The 12,454-nt window shown below is 42.2% G+C and overlaps 1 protein-coding gene across 1 annotated transcript in view; it reads right to left on the bottom strand.

Annotated features, from left to right (window-relative positions):
* The window catches only part of FANCD2 (FA complementation group D2), a 41,254-nt gene that overhangs the window by 20,642 nt on the left and 8,158 nt on the right, over positions 1-12,454 (bottom strand). The window contains exons 11-21 of the mRNA XM_030458636.1: positions 12,004-12,108; positions 10,750-10,850; positions 10,188-10,296; positions 9,399-9,434; positions 8,863-9,006; positions 7,980-8,114; positions 6,453-6,584; positions 3,459-3,566; positions 2,350-2,459; positions 1,391-1,451; positions 569-694 (exon numbers count right to left, since the gene is read on the bottom strand). Coding sequence (XP_030314496.1) covers positions 569-694; positions 1,391-1,451; positions 2,350-2,459; positions 3,459-3,566; positions 6,453-6,584; positions 7,980-8,114; positions 8,863-9,006; positions 9,399-9,434; positions 10,188-10,296; positions 10,750-10,850; positions 12,004-12,108 — 1,167 coding nt within the window. The remainder of the gene's footprint in view (positions 1-568; positions 695-1,390; positions 1,452-2,349; positions 2,460-3,458; positions 3,567-6,452; positions 6,585-7,979; positions 8,115-8,862; positions 9,007-9,398; positions 9,435-10,187; positions 10,297-10,749; positions 10,851-12,003; positions 12,109-12,454) is intronic.

Here is a 12,454-nt window from a genome sequence, read left to right as displayed (position 1 = left end):
CCTGCTGGCAGCCACAGCATAGATGCAAAAAGAGTCTCCACCAAGACAAAGAGCTGTCCAGTGACCTTCACAAACTTCTTCCTATTATCATAATACTGTTTTATTTATTTATTTATTACCATAAATGACTGTGGGTCTTCCAAGTCCTTAGGCATCAGATAGCCCCAGTAGTCTGACCAAAAGTCAGTTTCAATACTGAGTTTAAAGTTCTTTCAGATTCTACTTTTATCAATGAATCTTAAAAGCATGCTCAGAAACGTCACTTAATTTTCTTTAAAAGGCTTCCTTGATGTCATGTAAAAGTTTATATAAAGGAAGCTGTTAAAGCACTCTTTGTGCTTCCACTCTTTGTGGAATCTGCCACAATCAAAAAAAGCTATAAGAGTGCTGAAAATGGATTTTATGTCTGATCAATGTCCCAGGAGATCTTAAGTATGCCTGGAAGAAAAAAAGGAGTCCTCAGCCTGAAGTGAAATCCTTAAATCAACTGTCCTGCCAATGCCTGAAAACCAGCACATTTCTGAAGAATTCATTCAAGTGATTAAATTCAAACTACTCTGCAACATACCAGGAGCTGCAAGTCAAAATTCCCCTTCTGCTTCTCAATCAAACTGGCGAGTTCATCATAGTACAGAGCCAAGACCTCTGGTGTTTGCTCACAGCAGAAACCCACAAGGTCCAGCAAGGTAGAAAGCTGAAAAAAGAGAGAACAGTCTGCAGTAACTTGTAAGGTAAATGGAACCAACTCAAGCTTTTACCCCGAGACTCTTTTATACCAATTTACTCTGAGGCATATCCAAAGCTTCATCTCTAGGTTAACAGCCCATTGTGACTGGTCTTGCAGAGTCAGTTTTAAGAAGGAACATGGGTCTTTTAAGGTCCTGGCCCACCTCCAGTAGAAAATGACATAAAAGTCTGCTTTTAAATAGAGAGGCAGCCTAGAAGAAAGTTCTTTAAAAGGAATTTAAAAAAAGGCCAAGGCTAGTTCAACCTTGTACAGTAGAAGTGGTTTCTCTAGACGGCCTAAAAGGCACTGCTGCCAAGCTGAGAGGAAGGTGAAGGTTGCCTTTGGCTTCCTGAAGCAGACTGTCCTGTTTTTTCCTTTGTGTTTGCAATAACATCTGGATAGACTTTCACTAGATTGCTGCAGTACTGCTTGTCCTGGACTAGCTGTAGGCAGGACCAGCAGATGCTATCTTAATATAGGTCTTTGTTTCTCCAAAACAATTTTTAATAGATTCTTGGCTCTGTGGTCAATGTACAAGAATCCCAGCCCCAGCAAGGCTGCACACATACTTCTTCACCTAAGACTGTGTTTCCAGTCACATATCCTTGCTGATGCTCCTGCTCTCCCACCCTGCTCCAGTATCTACCCATTCTTGGCACTCACCAGCCCATCACGCTCGCTGCTCAGCTCTGGTCTCTCCAAGGAACTACTGTCTCCCTCGTTTCTGAAAGCAATTGATAACCTTGATTTTGTTGCACAACAGTCACGAAATGGCAAAACCCACTACAAACACAAGGTTCCTGCTCCAGAAATCAGAATTATGCATGAAACACATGCTCTTCAGCACATTATTAGGAAAAGACCTTCTGCTGGGAAAAGGCTCAATGTATTCTTCAAGGTTAATGCTGCTTCTAACCAGCTGAAAGCTCAAACCTTCCAGTCATCCCCATAATGAACTCCACTGACTCAGGGCCTGGAACTAAAACAGGCTTTTATCTTCATGAGAAGTGGAAAATTAGCAAGCTACCTAATGCTTCCCAACACCAGACAGATTCTTATTTTCCAGGTGCTTTAATCTTTGTCACAGCTCCTATCAGGAGTTTGTCTGGTTTATGAATGCTGTTCATAAATTATTTACACAGTAGAGCAGGAATGGTCACACTAATGTCCAGTGCAGCAGTAACAACCCTTCTCCTTGGTTTTCTGTTAAATTTTCCTGTATTCAAACATAGAGATATGATACTGTTCAATAATATCAACACATGATATTATTCATCTGTAGTGTCAGAAACTGATCTGTAGTCATTCCATCATGGAGTTAAATTTTTTTTCCAAGTCATATGTCCTGCTGGTGCTAGCCAAGGCATCCACAAACAGCCATTAGCAAGAAAACCAGGATGCTTTGGGGGTTAGCAGAACAGTATGGAACAGGCTGTAACACCCAACACTGCAGACTGCAGAGAAGAGCTGTAAGTTCCTGTACTGGACCAAGATGTGCACGGGCAAGAAGGAAACACCCTCCTTTCTTTGTTCCACTCAAAGTTCAGTCTAAATTGAAAGCATTTTAAATTCATCTCTGCTATATTATATTATCTGCTATATTATATTATCATCTCTCTCACCTCTTTAATGCCACGCTGCCTATCATGGTGACAGCACCAATAATCCCCATTTGTTTGTGATTGGGAACTGTGCTGGAGAGCCATTTCCTGATCACCATGTGCATATCATCCTAAAAAGGAAGACACAGGCCACATCACCACCCAGGTACTTGTGTGCAACACTCACAGTTCTATTGGCATCTTCACTTAATATTGTATCCAAAGGCTGCAGGGGGGTGGGTTTACTGGGATTTCAGCTTTCTGAAGGAAGGCACATTCTGCTATTTCTTACAGAAGTACTGGTCACAATTCTAGATAGGGCTACAAACAGCATTAAAAGCAACTTGCTTTGACTTTGCTGTGATTGCTACACAAAACATGCAGTTGGTCCTGCTTCCATCCATAATTAATAGAAAAACATTTTATTTTAAATAGCAGGTGGTTGTGGAGTCTTTTACACACAAATGGCAGCTACAGAACTGTCCTCTGAAATGCTGACAACTTCAGGAAGCTGAGGGATGGACCAAGGTTTTGGTGAGAGATTTAAACTAGTGGCACAAAAGGTGTGATATCTACCACTTCACACCAGAGACCACTGTGCTGTGCAGCTCAGTTCTTCTAACATGAGAAGCTCTGGAGTCTTTGTTGTCTCTGGAGTAAAAACAAGATGAACTGAGAGGTACATTTCAGGAAAAAGCTGAACTATACCTGCTGAATGCTTCCAAATGATAGAGAAACAAAGCTTGAGAAAGAAGCTGTTGAACTTACACTTTTGCAAGTTTTCCAGACTCAGAGGTAGACAAAGCCAGAGCCAATCTGGTAACATGTTGGTGACAACCCCATTTTGACTGGGAGGTGAGATTAGGGACTGCCATCACTACACTTCTACCAACTAGAGACCAAGATTCTACTAGATGTGCAAAAGAGAAGGATCGTTCTGGGAGAGATGTGTCACTGTGATGAGTCCTTGCAGCCAGTTGGGAAGAAGAGAATTTTAAGCTGAAGAACATCCTAACAACAATCATTGCCCATTGATGAGGTCACTACTTGCAATAAAACCTCTCAAAGGTAGCCTAGCAAAAAAAACCCAGACTACAGCCTGAACTCCTTTCTGTTGTGTCTCTGCTTACCTGAATATAGCTCCCTTCTTGCCTCTGGCTGAATGCTAGTGTGCTAAGAATGTGGAAAAGCTTCCGGATCTGGCATGGATTCAGTTTCTGTGTAGAGTCTAAAATAGTCTGTAAGAGAGAAGACACAAACTAGCTCAGATATATATCAGGAATTCATAGAATCATAGAATTAGCCGGGTTGGAAGGGACCTCAGAGATCATCTAGTCCAACCCTTGACCCACCGGAGCAGTTGCTAGACCATGGCACTGAGTGCCACATCCAGTCTCTTTTTAAACGTCTCCAGGGACGGAGAATCTACCACCTCACCGGGCAGTCCATTCCAATGCCTGATCACCCGCTCTGTGAAGAAATTCTTTCTAATATCTAACCTAAACCTCCCCTGGCACAACTTAAGACTGTGTCCTCTTGTCTTGTTGATGGTCGTCTGTGAAAAGAGTCCAGTTCCCACCTCGCTACAGCCTCCTTTCAGGTAGTTGTAGACAGCAATGAGGTCTCCCCTGAGCCTCCTCTTCTTCAGGCTGAAAAGCCCCAGCTCTCTCAGCCTCTCCTCATAGGGCCTGTGCTCGAGTCCCTTCACCAGCCTGGTTGCCCTCCTTTGGACCTGCTCCAGGACCTCTACATCCTTCTTAAACTGAGGGGCCCAGAACTGGACACAGTACTCGAGGTGTGGCCTAACCAGCGCTGAGTACAGGGGAAGAATCACCTCCCTGGACCTGCTGGTGACGCTGTTTTTGATACAGGCCAGGATGCCATTGGCCTTCTTGGCCACCTGGGCACACTGCTGGCTCATGTTCAGCTTCCTGTCAATCCAGATTCCCAGGTCCCTTTCTGCCTGGCTGCTCTCAGCCACTCTGTCCCCAGCCTGTAGCGCTGCATAGGGTTGTTGTGGCCAAAGTGCAGGACCCGGCACTTGGCCTTGTTGAACCTCATCCCGTTGGGATCAGCCCAACTCTCCAGTCTGTCCAGGTCCCTCTGCAGAGCCCTCCTGCCTTCGAGTTGGTCCACACTTCCTCCCAGCTTGGTGTCATCTGCGAATTTGCTGATGATGGACTCAATCCCTTCGTCTAAGTCGTCGATAAAGATATTAAACAGAACTGGGCCCAATACTGATCCCTGGGGGACACCACTAGTGACCGGCCGCCAACTGGATGCAGCCCCGTTCAGCACCACTCTCTGGGCCCGGCCCTCCAGCCAGTTCCTAACCCAGCACAGGGTGTTCCTGTCCAAGCTGTGGGCTGACAGCTTTTTCAGGAGAATGCTATGGGGGACGGTGTCAAAGGCTTTGCTGAAATCCAGGTAGACCTTCCTTTCCATATTTCCAATAATATACTAATTGTCAGCTGCAGGGAAGCCAATTAACTTTACCTTTTTCTGTACAGGCAAGAAAAAGCTACATTCAAATGAAATAAACATAAATGCAGAATTATTGCTCTGGCCATAAATACTGCAGTTCATTTTAACAGAGGCTGAATGGGAAAGAATGAACTGACTACCATAAGCATTTTGGGAGTGGTGTAATCCCATTAGTGACAGCTATTTATCTTCTATCACAGGCTTGGTCACAGCATTCAGAGTATTTGACAATATAAAACCCCATTGTGGGGTTTTTGCTAGTATTTCAATCACAAGCCCTGTAACAGTCAAATGATTAACAATCTGAGGGTGAAATTTCCTGTTCTGCCTGGCATTCTCAGGGTACTTCTTCTTCCAGTGCTCCAGTGAAAAACAGTCCAACTGTGCCTCAGCTGAGCATTCTGAGGTGAACACTAAACACAGTGCACTGCCAGGCTTTGAGGTCTGGCCAGAGCATCTATTCATATCTTTCACATACAAGTTTTGTATCAAGGATCAGCCCAAAAAAATGATAATCTGTAAATGATCCTCCAGCACAAGAACATGCAAAGAAGGGCAGGAGGATAGTCAGCAGATCTCTGTGGGCTGCTGTGGGCAAGTACTCCCCACTGCACTTCTGACAACACATATGAACATGAGCAAGATTTTTTGGTTGTCTTTCAAGGACTACTTTCAACCCTGAGTTTTTATCACATCCTCCCTCTGCCAGGAGCTTAGTGAGTCCCGTTTCTTCCTGTTACACCCACTGAATGTGTGACATTGCACTGCAAATTCTGATGGCAGATCTTAATGCCTTTTCAGCATATTTTAAGCAAGTGATTTAAATTTAACAATAAACCAGCTAAACAGGAAAAAATATATAGCTTTCCACAGTGTGTATTTAAACTGCAGAATTTGTCCACAACACCAACTGGACACCAGAAACGCCAGAAGGGTGGGGGGAATACCCATACCCATACTCTTCAAGGGATCTTAAACACAGGATGTCCTTAAGCTACTAAACACCACAGATGGAGGGGTGTTCAAGAAAAGCATTGCTACCTGCTTGCCTTGCTGTTTTGCTCTTCCTTCCATCTCCACTTTTACTGCTTTTGGAAACAAGCAGCTGGGCTGGGCTGACCCTGCTTGTCACACTTAAGAGGTCAGAACCCAATTTTTTTTTTATCCCTATTGAGTACCTCTTTTAAATTTTAGGACATAAGTCTTTTTCTCACGCCTGCCAGGAGTTTGGTTTTAGGATTCAAATACTGGCTATTTGACTGGCTATGTGGACAGACAGTCCACACAGGGGTCAGGTTTTTGCCAGGTGTTTGAAATAGCTGTTGTTAACAAAGACAGCATTTTCCATCACACACAGGTATTATTCCATGCCTGCAATTAAAACATATTCCAGTTACAGGGAATTTTCCTTTGCATATCTAACTTTCCCCTGTCAAAAATTCATATAGTCCTATCTTACAGCCCATCCTTTCAGAGTAGGTATGTTTCATTTCTGACCACACCATTTCTCAAGACAGGCAGCTTTAAAGGCATGGGTTGTTTCATGACCTCTATTTCTGACAAGTACTGACCTATTCTGGATCTGGGGAAAAGTGGTGAAAGAGTCCTGAAATGAACAGTCCTCTGAGAGATATTCATACCTTCAGGAAGGTGGCATAGCGCATCAGAGGGGATGTGTGCAGCACCACCAAATCTGTGAGCACATCCAGAGAAATGTCCAATTCTGCCTCATTTCCACTGCACACATGAGTCACCAAAGCAGACACAACCTCCTGTGGAAAAAGCCCCCAGAAAAAACATAGTGAAATGTCAACAGGAAAATGTCTGCCCTGTTCTACTGCTATGAAATACATGGACCAAGTACAGATAATCACCCTGAAACTCAACAGTATTACTGTAGGTCCCTTCTCAGTTTGCTTTTTAATTCTTGATATCTACAATATTCTTCTCCTTGAGCCTAAATTTTATTTGGTTCTAAAAGGTATCACAATTCCATAAAGAAGCACTTCACCAACTATTTCCTGCCTGCTTACTAACACTGCTGCAGCATCTGCTCTTTGCTACTATCACCTATAAAGATAAAAACTATCCTATTTTCTTTGGTGCACAAAATACTGCATCTTACGTGGGAATAAACTAACTTAACCTCAGCAGATCCAGTGTCTTAATAATCTTTATCACCAGCAGTTCAAAATTGACATTTCTGTTTGGAAAATCTTTTTAGGGCCTTACTTCAATTGACTTCTGGACAGGGCTCTCCACTCCCCATCCAGTGTCTGGGACTCTGAGTCTTTTCTGTGTCACTACTGCTAATACAGTCATCTTCTTTTGAAACTCTTAGCATCTCAGAATGTTACTAGGCTCTCTAGTTTGAGGCACTGACACAAACTAGACATTGTATGCCTTCACATCTCAAGTGTTTCCCAGTTGCTTTTTTGTTTGTCTATTTGTTAAGTGTGATGTAATAAGTAATATAATCACAATGTTGGAAACAGTCTTAATTATAAACAGACTGTGTCCCAAAATGTCCAAATATATTCAAAAGCTTGTGCAGAGCTGTCTTCAATTCCCAATTATTTTTCATGTCAGCACATCTGTAAGGACTCAGAGCTCCAAGTCTAGTCTGTGCTTATTTCAGTGTACAGGAGTCCAATTTGGTCAGAGCTATGAGGGGAAACTGTAAACTTTTTCATCACAGTAAGTCATCCAAGGACAGGGAACATATTTCAATGTTAACTATAACAATGGCTTTTTAAAACAGATGATGCTCAAAGTGAATAGCTAAGAATAGCATGGGCTTATGAACAATTTTCCTCTGTGACCATGGGGGCCAGTCCTGACTTTCCAGCTATATGCCAGTGAACTTGTTTGCTTTCTGAATTGCAGCAAGCCAACCTTGGTCTCCTCTGTTCCACAGATATTTTTTTCTCTCCTCTTTTGTGGCCTGTTTGCTCCCTGCTTCTCCCAGCAGCCTCTGTGTTTGAGTCACTTGCTACCAGAGTCTTGCTGTAACTGTTCCCCATCTCCTGCTTGGCCTACTATGCAGCACAGAGCTCTCTCCAATGGCTTCTGAATGCCTCAAATCCTCTCTCCCTAAAGGATCATGACACACATTCTAGAACACAGTGCAAACACAAATAAAACAGGTGCCATCCATCACACTGTACCTGCTGGCAGTAAGAGTCAAAGGCTGCAAAAGCTTGTTTGTACATGCAGCTGCCAAAGGAGACTATGGCTGGATGTGCAGAGTGCAGAAATGTCTGAGCTAGTGCTAAGATTGAAGGGAAAAAGTCTTTGATAACCTGAAATACAGACAACAAGAAAGAGAAGATTATTGCTGTTTGTTTTCAACACACTCAGTTCTCTAAACAAAGAATGTGCCCAAGTTTATCCCAAAAGGGTTTTATAGTTTAGTAGGTGCTTTCCTGTCTTCTCTGGCATTTCTCTCTTGCACAAACAGGCAATATGAGCAGGTAAGCCACACCAGAATGGGTTTCTTCAACCCTCTCCACACAAAGGATTTACATTACAAAGATACAGATTTAGTGCTTAGGGATGTGGCTTAGTGGTGGACTTGGCACTGCTGGGTTAATGGTTGGACTTGGTGATCTTAAAAGGTCTTTTCAAGCCAAAACAATTCTGTGATTCCATATGCCCAACACATACACAAACATATTTAGACCTAGAAACCATTACACTTGAAAAACCATGCACATAAACATAGGAAGCTCTAAAAATACTGCATGAGACAACAGCATGTCTGGAGCACACAGTAGAGATCTTGGACTAGAGCACATCTCTTAGGCTAAGAAGTTTTGCACCAAAATAAAAAGCCCATCCAACTCTGAGGAAAGCTTATCCTTAAAAAACAACAGGACAGTTACAATAGAGGATATGTGCCTTGGGAGATTGACCACAAACTAGAAAACATAACTAAGTGTACAGAACAAAAGTAATATAAATAATGCAGCACAGGGTTAAACCACCATCTGACGAGATCTTTGAGAGATTAAAAAAAAGAGGGAGTTCCAAAGCAAAATCAGCACTGACCGTTGAATGATTTTGGAAGGCACTCTGCATCAGCTGTTCTGGCATGCAGCCCACTCGAATTTTGTTCTTCAATACTTTCTCAGCTTGCTTCCTGTTCTTGGTGTTTGTAGAATGGATTAGCAGCAAAACTATCAGATCCAGAACCTTTTTGGAGAAATAATCACCAATTTTTATGATGAAAAGATATTATATAATCCAGACACCCATGTTGACTATGACACTTTGAAATCAAAACTGAGAAGAAAATCAAGAGCTCAAAAAGGTCTGACAGACACATCAGTCCAATAGGACTGAATTAAAGCAGGAGAACTCCTGTCCCTTGACACTTCAAATGGATGAACTAAGAGTTACTAAGAAAATGCACAGCTGTTATACTAGCAACAACTCAAATACCATTAAGAACCACCCATGCAACATAACTGGCAGTTTCTGCTCCAATTAGAAACATCTTTTCATCTACAACCACAAAGAAAGCCCACAAAAACACGAGCAGAAGAGGGCACTCCCAGTGACAAGTGTAGAGCTAGAAGTATTACCTTGTGGTCAGATACAGATGTGCTGTTCTCAATGGCCTAAGAGCAAAAAAACAAGAAAGCTGTTATGATAGAGTATGATATATATTCTAAAACCTAATCAAAAAAGGCAGATACCAAAAGAAATACTTCTCAGAGACTTCTCTCCTTTGCAACAGGACAGCTATCAAAGCCAACAAACTGGATCTCCCCAACAGCACAGAACCCAGAAAGCACTCAAACAGTCATGAAAATGCATCTTGAATGAGAACATTCTCAAATAACATCAGATTTGAAAAAGGACTAGGGTACTGAGCAATGAAAGTCTGAGAACAAGAAAGTTTCATGGTTTACACTGAAATGCAGTTAAAAATTAAATTTAATCCAATACCAGTAAATAGTATTTTCTACCTGGACATTTTCAAGCATCTTAAGGCTTCACACCACTCATCTCAACATACACTGCTATCCCAACAACATTTTTGCTCTCTTGCAGACAGAAAAAACCCCTCTAAGACTATTTTTTCCAAAACTCTCTTGAAAACATGCAGAACCATGCTTATCTTGCATTTCAAGATTCGGAGTCTGTACAGAGGAGCCCAGTGGCCATCTTGCAAGCACTTTGAAATTAGTAACATAGGAAGAAAGCAGACTCCTGAAAAAGCACTGCTAATTTGGAACACAGAATGACATCTGTATCAGCAAAACAAAGGGCTAACATTTGGCTTTTGATACTACATTTGACTACAAGAAAGGCCCAGGTTCAACCTAGGAGCCAAATTAAATAAGGAAAGTAGGTCTGAAGCACCTTACCTTAATCCAAGCTTCAGAGACATCTTTCTGAAATCTCACAGCTAACTTGATCACATCAAAAAGTAGTTTTACACAATTCTGGCTGGTGTTTACTTGGCTCATGGTAGAGCTGTAAATGATCAGAAATAAAGAGACTCCATCATTGTGAATACTGCAGTAAAAGGAACAAAGCAGCCCAGCAGTCACTGGAATTACTAAAACAGCCATTCCCTTGAGGGAATGCTCTGGCAGAGATAGGGAGTTTCAGAAGAGAGTTTCAGAAAAGGGTAGAAGCAGAGGTTGCACAATCAACCAAAGACATGCTATAGGGAACAAAAATAGATTAACTAGCTGCAACAGAATTATCCATGGCATTGCTCACCCCCATGCAGATGGCTCAAAAGGAACTATATGCATGTCAGGGGAAGCTGTCTGCACAAGTACTGACAAATGTCTTACATTAGCACCAAGCAGCTTTACTTGGGACAAACTAGGCTCATAAATGCAACCATGTGCCAGAGAGATAAAGAGCCAAAGTTCTCCTGTCCCATCTTATCCTTGGAGAGTCATGTACCTCAAGTACCTGGCCTGCACTTGGGTTTTAAGCCTCCTCTGGGAACCAAGGATCTGCATGGGCAGGACACAGGAGGACAGATCCAAGCTCTTACGAAGATCAGAAATCACCTGTAACACACAAATCCCAGCACAAATCACTGTGAAAGAAAATCACGTGAGGAAAGAAAAGGCTGAGACAAAGAAAACACAGTCTTATAGAATAATCTTAGAATTGTAAATCAAAACCTAGTGCACTTGGAAAGACTTGACTCACAAGCATTTAACCATCCCTAAACATTTTTTTACACCTAGACAGTGAATCAGCCACACTTTTTACTGTCATGCACACATATGCAGAAAGCAGAAGAGGATTTCTTAAGAGTTACTCCATGAAATTCCCACCTGTACCTGCTGTGTGTTGCTGTGAGCTACTTTTATCTGGTGTAGCAGCAGAGCAAGATACGTGACAGCCACAGGAATTCTGGGGCATGTGTATTTAGCAATTTAAGTGCTGTCACAGTTCAAGCTTGTGTGTAACTGCAAACAGTCTTTTTCACAGTGGTCTCCCTGAAAGATTTGGGCAGATCACAGTCCACATCTGGCTTAAGTGAGGCTTTCTCAAATTATGGAAAAAAAAGCATATTCAATGGTTCAGCAAGGCTGGCTTGACAAAACACATCTTATTCATTTAAAAAATATTCTGAGTAAGTTTCCTTATATAAAACAACTTGAAAATATGACAAAGCTTATATCTTAGAATGAAAACGGTCCTCCAACAGGAGAACCACCTTGTAGGGATGCTTCCAAAGCAAGATTAGAACAGAACTCAGTGCAGAAAACAAGAAAAGCATCAACAAGTTGCAGTCTCAGGCCTGTTGTATACTTCTAGAATTTCAAACTCTTAGCAGGTCTATGCAAATGCAAAATTCTCAGAATTCAAAGGCCAAACATTGCAACCTAACCACAGTTTTTCAGTCTAAGAGTTTAACTCAAAGAACTGAAAGCAAAAGTTTATTTTGTAAAAGTATATTTACACACACACACACACACAAAAATATGAACAAACAGGAAAAATCTGCAATAGTCAGCAGAAAGGTAGAGGTTTCAATTCTTAGGCCTGAAAGCAGAACAAAACTCATGTCAAAGGATATTTGCTTTGATAAAAATTTTTACTTGAAAACTTCAAAGCATACTCCTGTGTATGTGAAGCAATTGCTCCCTATTAAAACATGCACTGGATTAGACAATTTACTGGTCCTTCAGTATAGAGGAAATACCATACCTCTACTGCATCTGCTGCCTTGACATTATGGAGGATGAATTTTACTACTACAGGCAGATCTTCCAGTTTTACAGAAGGCACAATGCTCATGGCAGACTGACGCACCTGAGGAGAAAGCAACGCTGGATCAGCTGCAGGACTCTGGTTTGCAGTAACCTTGCTATGTTAGCAGAAAGGGAGCTTTGGAGGCTTACAGTCCATCCTTCTGCTCAGAGCAGGAATAGCATGAGTACAAGATCAGGATAGCCTTGGCTGTGCCAGCTGAGCACTGAATATACTCGGGAGGGAGGAAACTCCCCAAGCCCTGCCACCTCTTTGATAATTCATGTCAGTGCTGCAGACTCCAGCTCACTTTTCCAAATCTCCACCTGGACCTCCTAGGCTGTAACTTGTGGCCACTGCCCCTTACTGTATCACCTGGCACTGCCAAGAAGAGCTTGGCTGCATTGTT

This window comes from Calypte anna, chromosome 12 (genome assembly GCF_003957555.1).
Source record: "Calypte anna isolate BGI_N300 chromosome 12, bCalAnn1_v1.p, whole genome shotgun sequence".
In the NCBI taxonomy this organism is placed as follows: domain Eukaryota; kingdom Metazoa; phylum Chordata; class Aves; order Apodiformes; family Trochilidae; genus Calypte; species Calypte anna.
Note: the sequence above shows the minus strand (reverse complement) of the source record. Positions and strands in the feature narration are given on the sequence as shown.